The sequence below is a fragment of the Acinonyx jubatus genome, chromosome B3 (assembly GCF_027475565.1).
Source record: "Acinonyx jubatus isolate Ajub_Pintada_27869175 chromosome B3, VMU_Ajub_asm_v1.0, whole genome shotgun sequence".
NCBI classification, from domain to species: Eukaryota; Metazoa; Chordata; class Mammalia; order Carnivora; family Felidae; genus Acinonyx; species Acinonyx jubatus.
This window is the reverse complement of record NC_069386.1, coordinates 103269514-103293442: the sequence shown is the minus strand read 5'-3', so window position 1 is coordinate 103293442 and position 23929 is coordinate 103269514. Positions and strand designations below refer to the sequence as shown.

Sequence of the window (23929 nt, the reverse complement as noted above, 5' to 3'; positions counted from 1 at the left end):
CGGGATTAAGTAAGTAAATTTTACAAAAACTTTCGACTGATTCGGGTTATTGTTGGCCTGGAAGTCAGGAAAAGAGAGCACTGACAAAGCATACAACCACAAAACTTAATCACCAAAGGATTTTAGAATTCACTGGGGATAGCGGCTTTCCGTCTAGAGTTCCTGCGTTATAACGAATCCGCGTCGAAAAGTCTAAGGGCTGTTTGACATCGCCTCTCCCACGTGTTCTCTTCCATCCAGCGGCTGCGGCGCCCGCCCTGATCTAGACCCTCCGCCCCTAGACTGGACTGGCAACGCAGCCCCCCAGCCTCGCACTGGTGTCGGATGCGAGAACCTGTGCTTAAGTATGGTCTCTTTTCTCTGCCCTTAGAATCCCGGGTTCCCAGGCGGGGGGCGGGAGACTACCCTCCGGAAAGATGGAAGGGGTCTCTGGAGGAGGCCTCCGCGTGTACTTGGGACTGTGGGGAGGAGGGGGGCGGGTTGCGGAGACTGCGTCCCCAGAGCAGGTTTGGGACCTTCCCGGGGACCTTCTCGTGCTACCGGGGTGAGGGTCGGAATTTGAGGCCCTGAGCCTCCTCCACCCCGGGTTTGGGGAGTCAGTGTCTTGTTTTGGAACAGTGAGTTAGATTGTAAAGCATCCACGCAGTGACCTTGAGCTGACAGGCAAGAGACCCTCTTTTTAACTGAAAAATCTTCTCTACAGACAGAATACCATGGACAAACACCCCTTATCTGATTTGCTAATTTTTGAGAACGCACTGTTTAGACGTTTCCTTTTACGCATTACTAAAGGTTTTTAAAGCGATTAATCAAAGCAAGAAGTGTAATCTGTAAAAGCTAAATAGCAAAGTTTCTTTATTTTTACATCTCCGCTGTCTACTTTCATAGAAAAATCCCTAGGATTAAAGGGGACCTTAAGGGCTCAGCTTTGGAGAACCTTTTAATTATTCTTAATAAGTTTCTGTAATTATTTGTATCAGTTACATTTCTCTCTTCATAAATGGGCTCTAAGGTACCTGTTTGTCCACAATTTGTTTTAATGTAGGTGAATTAAAAGATTGACAGTGTCAGAGACTTTGAAGATGACTTAATTCCCTTATTTTCTAGGTGAAGCTTAAATATTAAAAAGTGACCTTTCCCCTGCAGTCTACAAGGTGTGACCATAGGCATAGAAACTTATTAAAATGACTTGGATAAATGATTTGATTTGGATCTTACAAACCCTTTTGTATCAGACCTGAAACCCAAGTAGTCTTGCCCCCATCTAGTCTAACTCATGGGCTTATGTTTCAGGCCTGGAAGCCATGCTTTAAACCCAAAAGCAATAATCTTTCAAAAGTAATTTTTGCTCTGCTTAATAATAAGTTGAGTTAGGGTTGCCAGTTAATCGGACATAACTTCCTAAACCTGCTCAGATGTGGCAGAGTCCTATTTTATACTCATCAGACAAGTTAGTTCAATTCAGTTTAGACATCTGACCTATCAAAGACACCGATAGCCCTGAAACAAAAAACATGGCTCACAAGATTGTTTTCTTTCATTTCTTTTGTTTTGTTAACATCTTTACTTGCTTCTGGTTTCCCACTCTCCTAGCTCCATACATACCTATGTAAGTAGATACACCTTTTTTGCTGGTTTGTTTGTAAGTAAGTTTCAGACATGATGACCTTTAACCCTAATTTCTTCACCATATATCTCCTTAAGAACAGTCTGTCACAGGGGTGCCTGGGTGGCTCAGTGGGTTAAGCCTCTGACTTCCAACTTCCCCTCACGTCCTGATCTCACAGTGTGTGGGTTCAAGTACCCCCTTGGGCTCTCTGGGCTCTGCTGTCAGCACACGGCCGGCTGGCTTTGGATCCCCTGTCTCCCTCTCTCTCTGCCCCTCCCCCAGTTACAGTCTGTCTGTCTGTCTCTCTCTGTCTCAAAAATAAGAAAAAAAGAACAATCTGTTACATAGCCACAATAAGATTATCACACCTAATAGGTAACATATTCAGATTTCTCCAATTATCCCAAAAATGTCTTTATTTTTAACTCAAATATTTTTTTTGATTCAAGGTCCGAAGTTCACACATTGCTTAGTTGTCATGACTCTTTAGTCACTTAATCTACAGCAGCCTTCTATTACTTTTCTTTATGGCTTTAACTTTTTGAAAAGACTAGTCTAGGTGTCTTACAAATTGTCCCACATTGTGGATTTTCCTAATTACTCCCTTATGATCAGAATCAGATCAAACATTTTTGGCAAGAATACCACACAGTTGATATGTGTCTTTACTGGTTATGGTGGTGACTGCCAGATCTTTGCCATATAAAGGGACCATTTTTCTTTGATGAAAAGTAATTTGTGGAGATACTTTGAGACCATGGATATATCCTATTCTCCAACTGTCACCCAGTAGTTTTATCATCCATTCTTGATCCTCACTTGAATTACAAGCTTACCAATTACCAGTACCAGTCATGCAGAGACCAGGGTCAGGTATTGTGACAATGGCCGAGGACAAGGACATCAGTAGAATAACTTACTGCAAACTAAGTTTGAACAGAAGTAGAAATTTGGCTCCAGAACTGGTACAAATCTGCATAGGGTTCCAAAAAAGAAATTGCATCTCCCCTGTTAAATCCTGGTTAGTTGGGGGGCTTTTTTGTTTGTTTTTTTAATATTCAAAATTTTCTGGGAATTGTTTGTCTTGTGTTTACCTAAACATACTACCTGGGAAGATAAGGATCTTAAGTATTTTTAATACATCTCATAATACATCTGCCAAGGAATTATAACCTCAGAATAGATTGAGGAAACTAATTTCACTTATTGAAAATAATTTAGCCGTCAGAAGCTTACAGTTCATCAAACAGAGCTTGAAGGGGCCTCAGCAGTCATACTGTAATCCCCTCGTTTTTCAGGTAAGAAATCAGGCTTCATTGGAGACATTCAAGCAAAGGTTGGACAACTAATTTTCCAGAACAAAAAGGAAACTCATGCATCAGAAAAGGTTTGAATTGATGACTGATAAAATCTCTTTATTCTTAAGTTCCCTGGTTTTATTATATATTTTGACACAAAAATAACAGTATTGTGATCATTCCCAAGACCTAAGCCAGAGATTCTAGAACTCATCCCTTCCTTCTCTCTCTAGGTTTCAGAGATAAAACCATAAGGTAACCTCTGATTGAATATTTGCCTCTACAATAACTAACATTTGCTGTAATAGCTGAAAATTAGGACTAAATCAAAGGGCAACCCCATTATTTCTACCTGTTTTCATCATCAGGTGGTGTGTGTGGCTGTTGGACTTTGTTAATCAGCATGATTTAGGATTAAATAACTGGAAAACAGAATGCTCCAAGACATAGAAGACACCAGACTAGCAAGTAAATGTGAAAATAATTCACTCTGTCATTTCCAATATTTTCTAGGAGCAAATGCCTGTAATTAAGTATATCCGCGACGACAGAGAAGAGCTTTGGAGATTTAGGCAGACTTGAGAAAACCAACTGTTAGCTCTTGAGTTCAGTTGTAGATCTGGGAATTGAGTAGTGGAACTATTTTTCTTTTCCAAATTCTCAAGAAATAGATTACTCATAATATGATAAACTTTATTTAAAGAGGAAATATATACTGTTAATTACTGTATATTAAAAAACAATACCAAGAAAATAATTTTTAAATAAAATTCATACCAAGAACATTTGGAGCATTCCTCATCTATGCATTGGTAAAGACTTCCCAATAACAACCATCATTTGTCACCATGAGTTGTATATATACTAAGGGGCAAGTGGGGTAGAATCAGCACAGTGTTACCAGTCTCTGAAACTTAACATTTAAATATTTCAGACCTGCCACTCTTAACTCTAGTTAAAAAGTGATTATATATGAATTTTAACCTGAAGAAATAAAAGGATAGGAGTAGGAAAAAGAACTGGATTTTGACATCACAATCTGCAAACATGCAAATTTCTAAGGTTTTTATAAGTAAGGAAATCATCTGTTTTTGTTTTCTGTGTGTAGAAACATCAATGTCTTGTACAGTGAGTTTACTGTACAATTCAACAATTCAAAAGGCTCAGTCTTATTGATGTCCTTTTGTCATTTCAGCTAGAGGCCTGTTGGTAAACCAAGCTCCATAATGCATATTTTATTGCTCTTGTATTTTTTAAAGTTCTTGTAAAACAGTGGTTTCATTTAACACCTATTTTCACAAAAGTGATTTTACCAGTTCTTGGATCGTTTCAAACTGTTTTCTGAGTGAGAAGCCAAAAGAAATTTAGTTCTGGACGTTTGCTAACACTACACTGCACACTGCATCTTGCTCTTTGGCAAGGATTAGACAGCTGAGCAACCTTTTTTTTTTTTATGTTAAACTTTTTATTTTGAGATTATTGTAGATTCACATGCAATTATAGGGGAAAATGCAGAGCTCCCTTGTGCCCTTTACCCACTTTTCCACAATAGTAACATGTTACAAAATATCACATACAATATCACACCCCAGATATTGATGATACAGTCAAGATACAGAACATTTCCATTACAGAAGTCTCTTCCTTCATCTTTTTATAGCAATACTTAATTCCCTCCTACCCCTGTCCCCGCCTTAACCCCTGGCAACCACTAATATATTCTCTATTTCTGTAAGTTTGTCATTTCATGAATGTTATATATATATATAACATTGATCCTCACTTGAATTACAAGATTACCAATTACCAGTACCAGTCATGCAGAGACCAGGGATTGGCTTTTTTCACTCAGCATCATTCTTTGGAGATTCCTCCAATTTGTGTGCATCAATAACTCATTCCTTTTTTGAAATCTTGCCAATTGGAACGACATGGATGGACCTAGAGTGAATTTTGCTAACTGAAGTAAGTCAGAGAAAGACAAATACCATATGATTTCACTTATGTGAATTTAAGAAACCAGATAAACATAGGGGAAGGGGGAAAGAAATAGGGAAATCTTAATAGACTCCTAACTATAGAGAACAAACTGAAGGTTGCTGGAGGGGTGTTGGGTGGGAGGATGGGCCAAGTGGGGGTTGGGCATTAAGGAGTACAGCTGTTGTGATGAGCACAGGGTGTTACATGTAAGTGATGAATCACTAAATTCTACTGAAAACAGTATTATAGCCTATATTTACTAGAATTTAAGTCTGAAGAAAAAACTCATTCCTTTTTATTGCTGAGTTATTCCATGGCATTGGTGTACCAATTTAACCGTTCACTTACTGAAGAACATCTGGATGGTTTCCAGTTTTTGACTGTTACAAATAAAGTTTCCATAGCTATTCATGTAAAGGTTTTTGTGTGAATGTAAGTTTTCATTTCTCTGTGATAAATGCCAAAGAATACAATTGCTGGGTCATTTGGAGTTGCATGTTTAATTTTCTAAAATACTGCCAAACTGTTCACTGCAGTGACATTACAATTTTACATTACCACTAAGTGAGTGATCCAGTTTTTCCACGTACTCACCAGTATTTGGTGGTGTCACTATAAATTTTAATAATTTATGTTTTATTAAGTTCCTGATCCATCTTGAGTTAATTTTTATATAACTCACACATAAGTGAGAGACTTCGAGGCTAAATTTTTTCCTATGGATATATAATTGCTCTAGCACCATTTGTTGAAAAGGCTATCCTTCACTTAATTGCTTTTGCACCTTTACTAAAAATTAGTTGGGCATATTTATGTAACCCTAATTCTGGGTTCTCTGTTCTGTTTCACTGAACTATGTCTACCTCTCCACTCATAGCACACTATACTGATTACTGTAACTCTATAATAAGTCTTAGAATCAAGTAGACCTCCTCCCATTTTATTCGTTTTTTTAATTTGTTTTACTATTTTAATCCCCTTGGCAATATAAATTTTAAAATAAATTTGTCTATATTTACAGGAAATTTCACTGGGACCTGATAGGAATTACATTAAGCCTGTATATTAATTCTGGGTAAATGGACATCCTTACTATGTTGAATCTTCCAATCCATGAATACAATATGTCCCTCCATTTATTTAGGTCTTTGATTCTTTTTCATCAGCATTTTATATTTTCCAGCATACAAGTGCTATACATGCTTTGTTAGATTTACCCCTAAATTTTTTAAGGTTTTTTTTTTTTAATGTTTATTTATTTTTTTTAGAGAGAGAAGAGCACGTGAGCATGAGCGGGGGAGGGGCAGATGGAGAGGAAGCAGAGGATCCAAAGCAGGTGCTGCACTGACAGCAGTGAGCTGGTTGCAGGGCTTGCAACTCATAAACAGTGAGATCATGACTTGAGCCATAGTCGGACGCTTAACAGACTGAGGCACCCAGGCACCCCACTGCTAAATTTTTCTAGAGTGGCTGTTAACGGTATTATACTTTTAATTGTCGGCATATTCATTGCAAGTATATAGAGATAGTTTTAAGAGTTTCTTTGTAGATCCCTTGGGATTTTCTATGTGCACAATTATCTCATCTGCAAAGAGAAACAATTTATTTTCTTCCTTTACCATCTGTATGTTTTATTTCCTTTTCTTGCTTTACTGCACTGGGTAGAACTTCCAGCAGTATATTAAGAGTACTAAGAGCAGATCTCATGCCTTGCTCACAATCTTAGGGGAGAATATTTAGCCTTTCACTGTTGCTTATAGTTTTTTGTAGATACTCATTATGAAGTTGAAGAAGTTCTCTTCTTATTTTTCAAAGTTTTTTTTAATCATGAATGGGTGTTGAATTTGTCAAATGGTATTTCTGCATCAATTGATATGATCTAATGATTTTTCTCTAAATCCTGAAGCAGCCTTGTATGTCTAGAGTAAACCCACTTATTCAAGGTGAATAATTCTTTCATATATTGCTGAATTACATTTGTTATTATTTTGTCACATACTTTTATGTCTATTTGATGAGGATATTTTACTGTAATTTTACGTACGGTCTTTGGTTCTGATATCAGGATAATTCAAGTTCATAAATAAGTTGTTAGATTTCTTTTTTTTTTTTAATATTTTTTAATTTACATCCAAATTAGTTAGCATATAGTGCAACAATGATTTCAGGAGTAGATTCCCCCTTAGTGTCCTTTACCCATTTAGCCATCCCCCCTCCAACTCCTCCAGTAACCCTCAGTTTGTTCTCCCTATTTATGAGTCTCTTCTGTTTTGTCCCCCTCCCTGTTTTTATATTATTTTTGTTTCCCTTCCCTTATGTTCATCCATTTTATCTCTTAAAGTCCTCATATGAGTGAAGTCATATGATTTTTGTCTTTCTTTGACTAATTTCACTTAGCATAATACCCTCAGTTCCATCCACGTAGTTGCAAATGGCATGATTTCATTCTTTCTGATTGCCGAGTAATACTCCATTGTATATATATACCACATCTTCTTCATCCGTTCATCCATCGATGGCTCTTTCCATACTTCGGCTGTTGTTGATAGTGCTGCTATAAGCATGGGGGTGCATGTGTCCCTTCAAAACAGCACACCTGTATCCCGTGGATAAATGCCTAGTAGTGCAATTGCTGGGTCGTAGGGTAGTTCTATTTTTAGTTTTTGAGGGACCTCCATGCCGTTTTCCAGAGTGGCTGCACCAGCTTGCATTCCCAAGGTTGTTAGATTTCTGTATATGGAGTTGTTTGTAGTGCTATTACCCTTTATATGTCTGCATGGCCTATGGTAATATATCCAGTTTCATTCCTTAGAATGATAATGTGATTTTTTATTAGCCTTGCTAGAGGTGTGTTATAATTGTTCAGAGAACCAGCTCGTTGTTTCTTTGATTATTATCTGTTGCACTTGTTTTCATTAATTTCTGCTCTTCATTATTTTGCTTTTCTTTTTCTAGGTGCTTGAAGTGAAAGTTTAGATTATTGATATGAGACCTTTACTGTTCTCTAGTGAATGCCTTTAGGTGCCAGTTTTCCTCGTGGCTGATTTAGCTGTGTCCCACAAATTTTGATATGTTTTGTTTTCAGTTTCATTCAGTTCAGTAATTTTTTAAAAATTTCTCTGAGACTTCTCTTTTGACCCATGTATTATTTAGAAGCAGTTTATTTTCCAGGTGCACCTGGTGGCTCAGTCAGTTGAGCATCCGACTCTTGATTTCAGCTCAGGTCGTGATCTCACAATTCGTGAGATAGAGCCCCACATTTGGCTCTGTGCTGACAGCATGGAGCCTGCTTGGGATTCTCTCCCCGCCCCGCCCTGCTCAAAAATAAATAAACTTTAAAAAAAAGTATTTTTTTCAAATGTTTGGAGATTTTCTTTTTGTTACTAATTTCTAGTTTGATTCTTTTGTGGTCAGAGAACACATTCTGTGTGATTTCAATTCTTTTAAAATTTGTTGAGGCTGCTTTTGTGGTCCAGAAAGTTTTCTGTTGTTTCAGAAATGTGGTCCTGGTCTGTGTTTCATGGCTCTTGATAAAAATATGTATCCTGTGGTGTTGGGTAAAATGTTCTATAAATGTTGACTGATTCCTGTTGGTTGATGATATTGTTTTTCTATATCCTTGTAAATTTTCTGTCCAGTTCTATTAATTGTTGAGAGAGGGATATTGAAGTCCCCAACTAGATCTGTTTCCTTTCAGTTCTATTAGTTTTCACTCTGTACATTGTGCAACTCTCTTGTTTGGTGCAAACTGCTGTGTTTTCTTGGTAGATTAATCCTGAACATCCCTTTCTGTCTTGTAATTTCCTTTGCTCTGACACCTACTTTGTCTGATATTAACATACGCACTATTTTCTTTTGATCGTTTGCTTGACAGATCTTTTTTCATCCTTTTTATTTTCAATCATTATATTTGAAGTAAGTTTCTGATAGATAACATATAGTCATGTTTTTTGATCCATTCTACCAATCTCTTTTAATTGATTATTGCTTATATTTAATGTAATTGTTTATTAGGGCTTAAAGTTGCTATTTAAATTTTTGTTTTCTGTTTTTCTTGCCTTTCTGTGGATAACTTGAGTATATTTTGGAATTTCATTTTGATTTATCTATAGTATTCTTGAGTGTGTCTCCCTATGTATCTTTTTTAGTGATTGCTCTAGGTACTACATGATATATACATAGCTTATCACAGTCTAATGTGTCAACACCAGTTTCAGTAAAGTGTAGAAACTTTACCTCCTTTTACCTTCACCATTTATAATATACATTTAGAACCACATTAGACAGTCTTATAATTTTTGCTTCAAATGTGAAAAACACAATTTAGGAAACTCAAGAAGAGAAGGAAGGTGTATTGTACTTACTCACATTTGTTATTACTGTTTTTTCCCTTCTTCTTGATGTTCCAAGTCTCCTATTATCATTTCCTTTCTGTTTAGAACTTTAATCCTTCTTTTAGGATAGGTCAGCTGGCAACAAATTTTAGTTTCTTTCATTTGAGAATGTCTTGATTTCCCCTTCAGTCCTGAGGTATATTTTTGCTAGATACAGATTTCTAGATTGACTGATGTCATCCTAATTGTTTTCCCCTGCAGGTGAAATGTCACTTTTTCACTTGCTGCTTTCAAAAATTTTTATCTTTAGTTTTTAGAAGTTTGGCTGTGACATCCTGAGGTAGATTTCTTTGCGATTATGCTCTTTGCATTCATTCGCTTCTTGAATCTATCTGTTCAGTTTATTTTGGTTATTTTATTTTTCACCTCTTGAAATTTTCATTGGGTTCTTCTAATGTCTTGTTTGTTTCAAGCACATTCATAATTGCTCATTGATGTGTTTTTTATAATAGTTTTAAAATCTTTGTCAGATAATTCTAAATCTGTCATCTCAGAGTTGGATATATATTAACTGTCTTTTTCCATTCAGTTTGAGATTTTCTTAGTTCTTTGTATGATGAGTGAATTTTTATTGTAACCTGGACATTTTACATATTGTATTATGAGGCTCCAGATCTTGTTTAAACTTTCTCTTCTAGCTGGCTCCTTTTGACACTACTCCATTAGCGGAAGTGGGGGCAGGTACTGCTAGGTGTAGAGTAGAAGTCCAGGTTTCTCACTCTGTCACTTAAGGTGTGTGGGGGCTGGTGTGCTCCTCATTACTGCCAGGGCAACTGTAGGAGTTAGGGCTCTCTAGTAGGCCTCCATTGGTATCACTCTGGCTTAGAGGGACTAGCATATCTCATTACTGCTCCCACTGTCTCCACTGACACCAGAGGAGAGAATGTGGACTAATTACCATATGACAGTAATCGCTAGCCTTGAATTTCAAAGAGGCCTCCTTTGTTACCACCTGGAGAGGAGGGAGAAGGGTACCTCATTACTGCCAATTGAGGTAGATGTCCCCACTCCTCATGTGGTTTCCACTGACACCTGTTGGGGATGAAGGGCCCTCATTAATGCCCAGGAAGGAAAGAAGTCCTTGCTTCCTAATCTCCCTTCTCTGAAGTGTAGGGGTTGGAATGCCTTATTACAGCCTAGGGAGGGTGGAAGTCTAGGCTCCCAGCTTTGACTTAAGTTGATTGGAGGTGGGGGGGGGGGGGCGGGTTGGGGATGCAGGCCACAATTTTTTTTGTTTGCCTGGAGTATAGCTATTATCATTTAAAAGTTTTCTGTCTTGGGGCGCCTTAAGAATCCAACTTCAGCTTGGGTCATGATGATCTCACAGTTTGTGGGTTCGAGCCCTGCATCAGGCTCTGTGCTGACAGCTCAGAGCCTGGAGCCTGCTTCAGATTCTGTGTCTCCCTTGCTGTCTGCCTCTCCCCCACCATGCTTTCTGTCTCTCAAAAATAAATAAACGTTCAAAAAAAAAATTTTTTTTAAGTTTTCTGTCTTATAGGCTGCCCCTTTCCTGGCCCTTTGGCTAGAGAGGACCAGCTTTGGGGGCATGGAGGGCTTTGTGCCCATTGGCATCTGCTGACTGCTGGCTTCTTCAGCTCTAACTCTTTGCAAAAAAGAGAATTCACCACTATTTTGTTTCTCAGTTCCCAAGGGTCCTGGCCAATACACTTTCTTCTCTCCACCTTTTAGTCTCAGGTTTGTCTTATATTTAATGTCCAGGGCTTTTAGTTGTATTTAGTGAGAAGAATTGGGAAAAGCACATCTCTCACTCCATCTTCCCAGAAGCACTAGTCCTAAACTGCATTGTATGACATACTTATAGAATCCTCTGTCTCTTTGGTTAGTGGTTTTTTATAACAGCACAGTAACACCTAAAAAATTGTGACCTGCAGTAACTGTTGGTATTTTTGAGGTAGTTTATGTGGTAAAAACATACACAGTTGACCCTGAAAAACAACACAGGTATGAACTACACAGGTCCACTTTTATGCAGATTTTTTACAGTACTGTACTATAAATGTCTTTTCCTTATGATTTTATTAACATTTTCTTTACTTTATTGTAAGAATACAGTACACATAATACATATATGACATACAAAACATGTCTTAAGTGGCTATGCTATCAGTAAGGCTTCCAATCAACAGTAGCCAATCAGTAGTTAAGTTTTGGGAGAGTCAGAAGTTACATGCGGATTTTTGACTGTGTGTCGGATTGGTGCCCCTAACACACACATTGCTGAAGGGTCAACTGTATGTTGTTTACAAAGTGAAATAAAATAGGAATAAAGAGCATTCTTGTTAACGTTTTCGGTGTTTATGGAACGCTAGTTGCCTCATGTTGGGCTAACCTAAAACCTCTACTGCGTTATTTGTAAGGGATATAGAGGAGGTTTAATAGCAAAGATGGTCTATATCATGTTACTGCTAAGCCAAAGATTCTCTTAAGTATAGACAGTTATACTTTTTATGAATCATTACTTCAAAGAAAACTATAGGCTAGAACATCTGGAGTAGACAGGCGCCTGGTTGGCTCAGTCAGTTAAGCATCCAACTTCGGCTCAGGTCATGATCTCATGGTTTGTGGGTTTGAGCCCCGCACTGGGCTGTGTGCTGACAGCTCAGAGCCTGGGGCCTGCTTCGGATTCTCTGTCTCCTTCTCTCTCTGCCCTCCCCACTCATGCTCTGTCAGTCTCTGTCTCTCAAAAATAAATGTTAAAAAAATTATTTAAAAAAAAGAAGAGCAGGGGCACTTGGCTGGCTCAGTTGGTTACGTTTCCGACCTCAGCTCAGGTCATGATCCCCTGTTGCTTGAGTTCGATCCCCACGTTGGCCTCTGTGCTGATAGATCAGAGCCTGGAGCCTGTTTCAGATTCTGTGTCTCCCTTGTTCTCTGCTCCTCCCCGACTCACACTCTTTCTCAAAAATAAACAATATAAATATCTTAAAAACCAGACAGAAAAGAATGAGTACTTTCCCTTGCATGTGAAAAAAAATGTCAGTAATAGGAACTTAAGGATAAGGAAAAAAGAGGAGTAAAGAATAAATGCAAAAGAGGAGCAGGTGTATACGTGGTTGGAAATGCTGCAATGGAATTACTACTGATTGTATTAATTAATCAAAATGAAAATTTTTTTTCATGATAGTAATGTACACTTTGTCCTGTGCTGAAATTTCCTAGTTTTATCTCCATATAAGCTTCATGAAAATTTCCTGCTTTTCACAGCCACTTGAGATATTGACAAGTCTATAAGAATGATACACACTTTCGGTTTATCATGTTTGCATTCAGTATCAGAAAACTCAAAGCTAAATATAATGCCTAGAAGTTCTGTTAGTTTACAGTATACATGGTTAGTATTTGCTTATTCTTCCCTTTTCATGCTGTTTAATTTCTACTTTTAAAAAGCTTTATTTTATATAAATCTTTCATATGAGATGTTCATCTATTGTAGAACTAGCCAGAATAGAACAAGTAAGTAATGGGATACGTTGTTATATCTGGATTAACTGAGTCTGGGCTCTCCATTTAACAATGTGAAAATCCTAATAATTCAGAAAGGCTTTTTTGACTTATCTTCACTTCTTTGTTGCCCCCAAGTTAGATCACAAGTGTCATAGGTTCAAAAGTTTCTAATAAGTCTCTGTGATTACACTTTTTGAATTACAGAATGTACAACTCCTGTACTTCCATTAAAGTCTTTTAGAAAACGGAGTATCTTTCATTACAGTTGTTGATTTATAAATGGATGGTGCTTAAGAACAATTAATAGAAGCTGTGTATTTATGTAGAGATAACAGAAGGATCGCTGTTATGTTAGATCAGAGTTACATTAGGAACCAGTGGAATAGTTATGTACTTGAAGAAGACATCAGAGATCTCTTGGTTTCCCTTAAAACTACTAGGAATGAGGCTGTGGCAAGTGACTTTGCAAGGTAGCAAAGCAAGCTGTCTTAAAACGAGATTTAGATAAACAGGGCCCATGGCCAGCATTAAAAAAATCTAATTCTAAACTATAGCGTTCCTTGTTGCCATTAATGACCTGGGAGGATGGATATAATTACATACCCCATTAGAAATTTATAAAATAAAGAAAATAATTTCAGGTAAACTTCGTTTCATTTCTTTTAATAACCTGTATTTGTTTTAATACCTAACTCTTCAGTGAGCCAAAAAATATTTGTTCACAGACTAACTTTTCCTTAATTTTTAAATTAGGTGACTAATAAACATATCAAAAGAATATGGCTGCACAAATACCAGAATCTGATCAGATAAAACAGGTAAGGTATTACAATTAATGAAAAAGAATTTTGCAAAAAATTTAAGGCACTTCTGGGTGCAACCATGTCAGTCAGTGATCTCACAAAATAACTTCAAATTTCATTTCCAAAAATGGATTTTAAATCATATGAAACATTTTTTTTTTCAGATAATTTGACAGATAATGCAAAAAAAAATATTTAACTAGAAAATTTGACTATGTTTTATAGATCATACTCTACAGGTCATACTATACCCACCTGAGTGAAGGAAAGAATTTTTTAGTTCAAGTATAACAGGGTATTTTGCCCAAATACAAAACATCAGTAATTAAAGTTTCAAAACATCTTTGTTTTAAAAAACCAAATATTAAAGAATGCTCTGATTTGTTCGTAGTTTAAAGAATTTCTTGGAACCTACAATAAACTTACAGAAACCTGCTTTTTGGACTGCGTTAAAGACTTCACAACAAGAGAAGTAAAACCTGAAGAGGTATGAAAAGCACTGCCCACTAAAAACTCTGAAAGCTTGTCATAAACAATAGAAATGAGATCCCCCCTCACCATTTCGCTTGTTCCTAGTTATTACAGGAATGTGGTTTTATGTTCCATTGCTCAGAGGAACTGAAGCAGTCGAGACCCATGGCCTTGAGTTAAATGATCCCAAATTTAATATGACAGTCCTACCGTACCATGGCAGACTTTGGTTTTTTTAGCTAAGATGCCTGGGGCTTGCTAAATTATTGTTCCATGGCAAAGATTCTTACTAATTAGCTTTCAGTCAAGATGGCCTGGCTAGAGAAACTTGACCCTGAGAATTCAGGTTAATTTTGGAAAAAGCAGAGCTTAAATTTGGTGGCTTATATTGCATAGGTGGACTCTGAAAACGTAATCCTCTCAGAAGTCGTAACTTTTAACACCCTCATCAAAACATTTATATATTGGCTGAAAGTGATATTCATTCATGCCAAGAACATATAACTAGCAATCAGTAAGTCCTTGTTAAATAAATGACAAAGTTTGAAAAATGCTAAGTATAATATTCTTGTTAAAAAGAAGTGTTGAAATTTAAGAATATTGGGAATGGAGCTTCTCATTAAAAAGGAACAAACTACTGGGCCTATGTTTTAACAATCAGAATGAGATATGCAAAAGGCAGGGACATTACCATTGTTTTTAGTGCTTACAAACTAGTAGGCATTCAGTATATATTAATTTTTGTAAATGGATGAAACTGTTAACAATTGAAAGCTATGATCACTCACTACTCAATACCACTTAGTTCTCATATATTCAAAGAAAAGGAAAGCACCCACTGGTTGTTTATGTAAAAATACATGCATTGTTTAAAAACATTAATATTTCTGTGTTGCCTCTTGGATCTTCTCTTTTTATTTCTAGACCACCTGTTCAGAACATTGCTTACAGAAATATTTAAAAATGACACAAAGAATATCCATGAGATTTCAGGAATATCATATTCAGCAGAATGAAGCCCTGGCAGCCAAAGCAGGACTCCTTGGCCAACCACGATAGAGGAGTCCTGATGGCTGGACTTTAGATGAAACATTGCCAGCAGCTGTTGTGATGGAAATGAGGATTCATCTGATGGAATCCCCTGAAAGCAGTAGCCACCATGTTAAACTGTCATGACTGTCTGGCAAGTGGGAAACAACTAGAGAAACAAAATTGCTATTTACCATGAATAATCAAAATAGAAGGTCTTATTGTTCAATCAAAATAATAAGATGCAACATTTGTTGAGGCCTTAAGATTCAGCAGCTTGGTAACTTCATTAGATAAATAAACCATTGTTTCTTCAATTGTGACTGTTAATTTTAAAAGCAAAATAATGTGTTCAATCATGTATGAGATAGAAAAAATTTTTTATTACTAAAAGTAAAATAAATGGAAATATCACTGAGCAGTTGTTTATACTATATATAGTACCATAGTATGCTGACTGGACGGTGGATACGTTGAAATGTTTTTCAATCACGATCATCCTCCAAGTATTCCTGTTCATTCATGTCTGTCTCAAATTGCTGGTAAATACATAAAATAGTTACTTGCTAATAATTTCAATGCACAATCCTTTTCTTGCCTCCCTTCTTGCATCAGGATGGGTATTACACATTCTTATCCTAGCCATATTTTTGTATATCTTCAGGAAACATCCCATCTGAGATTACCTTGGGAATGTTTAAGAGTTGACTATTATGCTCTAGTGAAGACTGTGTTTTGTGTTTTGTCCGAACGCTGAGAGTCTAACAATATACAGTGTATTCTCAGCTATGTCATGTGATCAATGCAATAAAAAGTGAACCGAAGTTATAGTAGTGTCTTAGAGCTAAAGGAATCCTAAAACAAATCCAAACATCTGCAGGAAAATTCTAGTTGATGCATAAGTATACCAAGCAGTTTGGAAAATGTACATAGACTAATACCTACTAATAAATGGACTTATGAATGGATTTCATTTGATACCAATCTAAACTTGCACTTAAGAGAGTACTAATTATAATTAGCCTATATGTTTACGTTATCAAAGTGGTTTCTGTTTTGTCATATTATTTGAAGCCAGAAGTATTGTGCTTTGATAAACTAAGGTTTTCTGTATTACATCTAATTTTGAAGCTATTACATCATATAACTAACAATACCATTTATTTTACAGGCTTCTGTTGACATTGCAGTCACTAATTGTTGTGTCTTTGAAAGTACAAAAACAAAATATTAATGCTCTCTTTAATGTTGAAACATCTAGGAGACTCAGCAAAATAAACAATTCATTATAGTTAAAGAAACATGAAAGAATATGCTTGTTTCCCTCATAAGGCAAGAAAGCAACCAAAAATTCAGAGATTTTACTCATTTAAAACCCTGGGCCATCCACACACAAACTGCTATTTTTATGTAATCAAGCCTAACATGGTTAATTTAGCAAAGACAATTAAGTACGTGCTCACCTGGCAAATAAGGGGAATTTTGTGCAACAGCATCTCAAATACCTTAGGAGGGAGTGTGTGTTTGAAAACCTTCAGAAGTTCCTCTGGTTGTCCACACACTAAAAGGGCATTGCTGAGATGTTCAACCCCCAATCGATGGTCTCCTAAAACAGATTGATAAGGTTTAAAGCAAAATTTTAACGTTCTTCAAAATATACCTTCCACAAATTACCAAGAAAACACCAAGTATTAAAATGAAAAAAGCATATCAAACTACAGACTATATAAACAAGCCTGCTTGGGATTCTCTTTCCCTTTCTTTCTCTCCCCTTCTCCCACTCTTTCTGATTCTCCCTGGTTCATGCTCTCTCAAAATAAACAAAAAGAGTAAAGACTATAAATGGGACAAATGCTGAGCTGTCAATTAGATTCACTGTGATCAGAGGGGCCTGGGTGGCTCAGTCGCTTTAGCATTGACTTTGATTCAGGTCATGATCTCACAGTTTGTGGGTTTGAGCCCTGCATCAGGCTCTATGCTGACAGTTCAGAGACGAGTCTGCTTCGGATTTTGTGTCTCCTCTCTCCCTCCCCTGCTCACGCTGTCTCTCAAAAAAAATAAACATTTAAAAATTTTTGATTCACTGTGATCAAGCTGCAAGATGAATAGTCTTATGATCCAAATTACTATTAAAAAGTGCACTCTTGGGAGTGTCTGGGTGGCTCAGTTAAGCGGCTGACTTTGGCTGAAGTCATGATCTTCTGGTTCGCGAGTTGGAGCCCTGTGTCAGGCCCTGTGCTGACAGTGCACAGCCACGTTGGATTCCCTGTCCCCCTCTCTGCCTCTGCCCCGTTCACACTCACTCTCAAACATAATATTTAAAAAAAAGTGCATTCTTACTTTGCATGTTCTGCAATGTGGGTTTGCGAGAAAGGGGTGTTGAGTATTTTTTAAATGTGGTCTGCTGTTACTGATAGAAGATAGGTTATCTTTAACTCTACATGTGTGACTGATGAAATATAAATGAAACACCTGATGTTCTGGCTAAATAAGAATTCAAAAACAAATCCTATTATCAATGAGTTTAAAACAGGGTTTAGGGTAACATGAATTACATATATAGGGGAAGAAAAGAGATTTATGAACTTTGACTTCTAAGTAGTTTTAAAATGAGTTTTAGGGTGATTGGCTGTAAAGGAAGAATGAAAAGTTGTGTAATGTGGAAGTTAATCATAGAATTTTTTTTTAATGTTTGAGAGAGAGTGGGGGAGGGGGAGGGAGAGAGAGAATCCTAAGCAGGCTCTGAGTAGCGCCAAGCCTGATGCGGGGCTCAAACTCATGAATCGTGGGATCATGACCTGAGCTAAAATCAAGAGTCGGATGCTTAACCAACTAAGCCACCCAGGTGCCCCAATCATAGAATTTGTTTGAGTGAAAACATGGAAACACTTAGTCTCACTACTTCATTCTAAGAAACTGAGGCAAAGATCAGTGAAATGATTTAAAGTTTCAGAACTATTTAATGCCATAATTAGTAATAGAACCTAATTTTCTGAACCTTGAACACAGTGTGCTTGCCTCTCAGGTGTTTCATGATTTTCCATTTGTTGGTTGAAATACTTGGTCATCTGAAGATAAAAGTGCATGACAGAAAACAATGTTCCCAGATTTGTATGAAGTTTAAACTGAAAAACCATCAGAAGAACATGACCTAACTCAGACTCACAAAGCAAACCTTGTCTATATTACATAAGTTTTAAGAGTTAAAGGTCCTGTGTCTAGACACCTAATTTTACGTTTTCAACCTAAGAAACTTCCATTGCTGGGTTTTAAGTAACTTTGTAGGCATTTAAAGAAGGTATTTCTTAGATGGAATACTGCACTAGTATTTCATTGAAATGTTTATTTTTAAATTAATAAAATCACAGCTTTATAGACATGACACATTAAGTCAAAATACTTTGATCGTATTGAACCTTTTAAGGAAAAAGATATAATAGTGCCTCCTCTCAAATTGATAGAGCTAATGTGACACAAAATCAATTTGGTCAACTAAGTCAACCAACCAATAAATTCAATCAAATCAGCTAATCAGAAATTTCAATCAAAATTATTGGCTCTGTGGTCCTATGTGGACACAACCATGATGAGGACTATACTACCTGACAGCGAAGGAACGAAAATTGGGGGTGGTGGCAGAAGAAAGTGGAGAAAATGGAAAAGATTACAGAAAACTAGGTGAAAAATCATATTAGAATGCTGGTCCTCAGTGTATTATAATAACCTAGGGACATTTTAAAAATATTGATGCCTGAGTCCCACCCCAGAAATTTTTATTTAATTGGTTTGGGGTTTGGTGGGATTTTAAGTAAGCAACCAAAATGAGAACTCCATTAGAAGTAAAATAGGGACATACATAACCCTTAAATAACTAACCAATTTAGGGATTTAACAGAAATATGTTATCCTTAAGAGGTAAAACTTTTAAAACGTAAGTTTGCAATTTTTGTTTTAATCATCTCAATATTTGTAACATATTCACCTCTATGACATGAAGACTCTTAAACATAAAGTGAATAAAGATGTGTCATAAAGTAACTGTTTTTAATTTATAATTCCTACTTTTCTCTCCATATTTACACTATCCCAATTCAAAAAATGTTAAAACACAAAGATTCTATTTTAATTTCCCCCTATGTCCAAGCAGTATCCACATCTAGGAATTAATCCATATTTTGTGAGGCCCCTAGTTTATATATTTGGCGGGGGGGGGCTTTTCTTTTAAAAGATTTTATTTTTTTAAGTAATCTCTACCCCCAATGTGGGGTCCAAACTCATGACCCGGAGATCAAGAGTCACATGCTCTACTGAATGAGCGAGCTAGGCACCCCTGGGGGGCCCTTTTAAGACAAAGAATATAAAATTTTATTTTATTTTTTTAACGTTTATTTATTTTTGAGACAGAGAGTCTCATGGGTTCAAGCCCCACATCAGGCTCCGTGTTGACAGTGTGGAGCCTGCTTGGGATTCTCTCTCTGTCCCTCACCTGCTCACACTTTCTCTCTCTCAAAAATCAATGAATAAAAAAAATTACTCCTGTTTCTATCATTTAAGTCAGTTCTAACTATTAATTTTGTCATTAATATTTAAGATATTTTTAGCCCACTTATAAAACTTCCTAAAAGAAAAGACTAATATTGAATATTAAAATTTCAAATTATAATGATTAATATGCAATAACTCTGAATATTGTTTTCATTTCTCAAAACCTTTATCATGGTTTTAAGCCACTGAATTAAAGTAAAAATCATGAGTATTGCTACCTGTTGTCCAGGATCCTGACTTTGTTTTCGTAAATTCTGGAGGATGCTACCTCTTAAATGCAGGTAAAAAACAAAATTTTTTCAAAAAAAGACAATCAAAAGAGCCAAAATAGGTACAGGCACTATGATGAGAGGAAATTTGCAAAACTTGAAAGAAAGATACATAAATGGGTATAATGCTCATTTATCCAGCAACATCATTCATCCCTTACATAAGAAGCCTAAAAGCAAATTACTTTCCTTCCCAGGGTTTAGCACCAGAACAAAGACATGATTACTATACACAATATTTATAAAATACTTACATCATCTACCATCATTTTACCTGACAATATTGTGAAGTCTTCTTAAATCTATGTGGAAATAGGTTGGGATAAATTATAATTCAAAATACAGTTCATGGCCATTAAGTCCAAGGTAGCCCCTACATACATCACTATATTAAACATACAAAAATGGTCATTTACAATGATTTATCATCAACAATAAGTAATTATTAGGGCACCTGGGTGCCTCAGTTGGGCATCTGACTTCAGCTCAGGTCACGATCTCATGGTCCGTGGGTCTGAGCCCCGCATCAGGCTCTGTGCCGACAGCTCAGAGCCTGGGGCCCGCTTTGGATTCTGTGTCTCCCTCTCTCCCTGCCCCTCCCCACTCAAGCTCTGTCTCTCTCCATCTCTCAAAAATGAATAAACGTTAAAAAAATTTTTTTTAAATAATTATTGGGGTGCCTGAATGGCTTAGTTGGTTAAGCATCCAACTCTTGATTTTGGCTCAGGTCATGATCTCGGGATTTGTGAGCTCAAGCCCCAAGTCTGGCTCTGTGCTGACAGCACAGAGTTGGCTTGGGATTCTCTGTCTCCCTCTCTTTCTGTCCCTCCCTCACTCTTTCAAATAAATGAACTTAAAAAAATAGTAATTATTTTATTAAGAATACTCTTCAAAATGCAGGAAAATTTTTATAAAACAGCTCAAACTTTTTAAAATTTTAATTCATACAACATTTAGTAATTTGGAAAGTTCATTTACTTAGAATTTTACCTGATGATAAATGATGTGTTAACTGTATTTGGCTTTGCTTCTCCATCTGCCCATTTCCTAGACTGCACCATCAACCTGAATGCTCAGTATAATATGGTAGGGATGAACAGTGGAATCAAGGAAAAATGCTGGGGCAGTTTCTCTTTAACTAAAAAGCAAGTTAGTTAACACAGCTAGCTAGTTAGGTTTTTTGACATACAAATACCAATCAAATATTTTTTGAACCTATATTATCAAAAGTAACCGCTTACAAAAAAATGTCTACATTCTCACCTCTGGATAACCAAAGTTCTCCCATTTGTACCTCTTGCAGAAAAAGTTCTTGCAATTTTTCATTCTTTGCTGGATCCCATAACTAAAAGATTCACGAAATATTTAGCCATGAGTAATGAATGTAAGGTATAGGGTTACTGATCAAAATTATTTAATTTTTATTTTTAAAAAAAAACTGTATCTTGCACCCAGTCTCTAAATCCAAAGTATGATAAACATAGTTGTTCTTTTTAATATTTAAAACAACTCAAAATGGAGTTAACAATTTTAGGTGATTAAAAAAAAAATACATGGCATATCGAAATTAAGTTGAGATGCTTGTAATAACTTTCATCTATATTTGACCTAGCTTCTACGTACACATAGCGGAAGTCCTAGTGTAAGTAACTACAGCAAACATAGCTTCGCATGTTGCCAATTTGTTTTCTTGCCTAGGGTATTAACAGTGCTTGTAGATTTGGCAATGGGCACGACGAGCGGTTGGCGGGGCAGTGGGTGGTGGTGTTCAGAGGCACGCTATGGTTTGCGTCAGGCTGGTTCATGAAGGTAACCAGCATCGCAGGATGGCGTCATCACTGGTACCAAGCCCAGGGCTGGTCTTTATTTTATTTTTTTTAATTTTTTTTAATGTTTTTATTTATTTTTGAGACAGAGAGAGCATGAGTGGGGAAGGGGCAGAGAGAGAGGGAGACACAGAATCTGAAGCAGGCTCCAGGCTCTGAGCTGTCAGCACAGAGCCCGACGCGGGGCTCGAACTCACAGACTGTAAGATCGTGACCTGAGCTGAAGTCGGACACTCAACCGACTGAGCCACCCAGGCGCCCCCCAGGGCTGGTCTTTAAAGGTAGGTACAGTGGACAATCCTTGACCCAAAGTATCAACTCTACTGCCAATCACTACAGCTCCAGTCTGGTCTATCTGGAGTCTTTTTATGTTTTATGTTTGCTGTCCCCAAGAATTCTCTTTTTAGAGCGGGATGAGCTTTGTCATAACCCCAAATCGTTCTTCTTTCCTTCCTTTTGTAAGCAATTAAAAACTACGCCCGCGTGGAAGCCGGGCGCGAGCAGGCAGGCGGAAGGGCGCTCCGAAATGCCCGCTCATGGACCAGACTGGGACCCTGACGCCGAGCCAGAATCTGCACGGCGGGGAGGTTACGCACTATAACGCCACCTCGGCGTCGCTAAGCACTTCACCTGGGCGCCCCGTCCCTCTGCCTTCTGGTGCCGGGCTCTTCTTTCTGCAAACACAACCGGGCACGTGCCACTCGGGAGCCATCCCGACGCCCGCGTGCGCCCCGCGAAGCCCTCACCCCGTGGGCCGGCTCGCCGCCCGCCCGGCCGCGCCACCGCCGCAGCCGTAGCACTCACTGTCCCGCAGGCGGCGCCTGAACGCGGGGTCTCCACGCCGCTTCCGGTCGAAGTACACACAGTAGCCGAGGAAGGCGACGGCGCCACCGGCAGCCAGAGCCGCCAGGAGGCAGAGGACGGTGCGGACGCAGGGCATCCGGCCGCCGGCGTCCAGGAGCCGAGCGTTGGGCGCGGGCCGGCGAGGGCGGGGAGCCGGCCGCCAGGGGGCGTCGGCGCGGCACCCATCCCGGCCTCGGGGCTTCCTGGGCGTCCGGCCGCAGGCTTGCGGAGCGGCGCGTCGACGCCTCGCGCCGCGGCGGGCCGAGCGAGGAGGAGACCGGGGGAGGGCTCGAGAGGACGAGCGTGCGAGGTCTCACGGCCGCCGAGTAGCCGAGCTCTGTTGGAACCAGGTCTGTCGCACTCCAAATTCGGAACCCCTTACCCAAACGCGCTCCCGTCCCTGTGCCGACGACACCCACTCAGGCACATCATAGTGTGTCAGGAATGTGGGTAGCTGGAACTGGATCCTCCGTCAGGCCCCTGTTGCCTCACATGAGAATTGAAGTTGATTCACTTCGGTCAACTCCTAGCGCGCAGCGCTGCCCGCTGAGCACCTGAACACTGCTAGCCCGTGCCCCCAACCTGGTCTGCCTTGTCCCCGAAAAAGAACTCGGCCATCCCACGTCCCCGACCACCTTAGCTCAATAGTGGGAGGAAAGAAGACTTCGGGAGCAATAATATTAGCCCGGGGGTTGGGGGGTGGGAGAGGGAGTGAATTTTCTGGGCTGGGCACGACAAAGGTCCCAAAGCAAAATCGGCTCTGAGAGACCCATGGTACTTAACTAGCCTAGATGTGTTTCCTTCTAATATTTGTTTTATTCAAACACAGCAGAAAAAAAATGGAGGTAAGACTAACCCCAAATACAGAGCTTTGATTTTTCTAAGCCAAAAGGAAGGCATAAGGACCTAAAGAACCAAAGGACCTAAAGAAGTAAATTACGTATCCTTCTTGTTAGGTTATTGAACTGCTGTTTACAGCTTACATTATTAGTGTATGTTCATCACTGCATGACTGCCCTCGCAGCCCAGAAGCAGCCCAGACCCTCACAATTTAAGAGTTAGCAGGTGTAAGTCACATATAATTATTTTGTTGGGTATGGTGTGTTCCTTCCTCTGTCTTCTATTTGGGAACTCGGGCTAATGTCAAAATCTGATTGTAATCAAACAGAGGAGAGGACAACATCAGCATCCAGTGCTACTGGTGAACTGGGAAGGGTTTTTGGTTCAGAATCTTGGAGATGGGTTTAGCTCAGCTCCAAATGATCTTTTTCCAGACTGGCTGCTCTCAATCTTCACCAAAATCAAGATAATAATATCTATCATCTCAGAAGTTTCCTCGGGCTCCGACTCCCTTTTTAATCTCTTCTTCTGCCCTTTGTTTCCCGCTTCCCCTGCCA

General features: G+C 38.4%; 2 protein-coding genes across 5 annotated transcripts; one reads left to right on the top strand and one right to left on the bottom strand.

Moving 5' to 3' along the window:
* The first annotated feature begins 122 nt into the window (after window positions 1–122).
* Window positions 123–15467, top strand: TIMM9 (translocase of inner mitochondrial membrane 9). 3 transcript variants are annotated; one of them, XM_027065820.2, is made up of 6 exons: window positions 123–344; window positions 2908–2996; window positions 5909–5962; window positions 13500–13564; window positions 13941–14036; window positions 14945–15467. In XM_027065820.2, exons 4-6 carry the CDS (start codon window positions 13526–13528, stop codon window positions 15077–15079), a joined length of 270 nt encoding a protein of 89 aa, XP_026921621.1. In that variant the 5' UTR covers window positions 123–344; window positions 2908–2996; window positions 5909–5962; window positions 13500–13525; the 3' UTR covers window positions 15080–15467. The 3 variants fall into 3 exon arrangements, with proteins under 3 accessions (XP_026921621.1, XP_014927328.1, XP_014927327.1); XM_015071841.3 differs by lacking the exon at window positions 5909–5962 and having other exon boundaries at window positions 146–344; XM_015071842.3 differs by lacking the exons at window positions 2908–2996; window positions 5909–5962.
* TOMM20L (translocase of outer mitochondrial membrane 20 like) lies at window positions 11987–23586 on the bottom strand. 2 transcript variants are annotated; one of them, XM_027065819.2, is made up of 5 exons: window positions 22494–22679; window positions 22320–22363; window positions 21127–21208; window positions 16513–16655; window positions 11987–15588 (listed from the first exon to the last, which is right to left on the bottom strand). In XM_027065819.2, the coding sequence occupies exons 1-5, from the start codon at window positions 22627–22629 to the stop codon at window positions 15535–15537; spliced, it is 459 nt and encodes a 152-aa protein (XP_026921620.1). In that variant the 5' UTR covers window positions 22630–22679; the 3' UTR covers window positions 11987–15534. The 2 variants fall into 2 exon arrangements, with proteins under 2 accessions (XP_026921620.1, XP_053080469.1); XM_053224494.1 differs by lacking the exon at window positions 22320–22363 and having other exon boundaries at window positions 22494–23586.
* Between the last annotated feature and the right edge of the window lie 343 nt (window positions 23587–23929).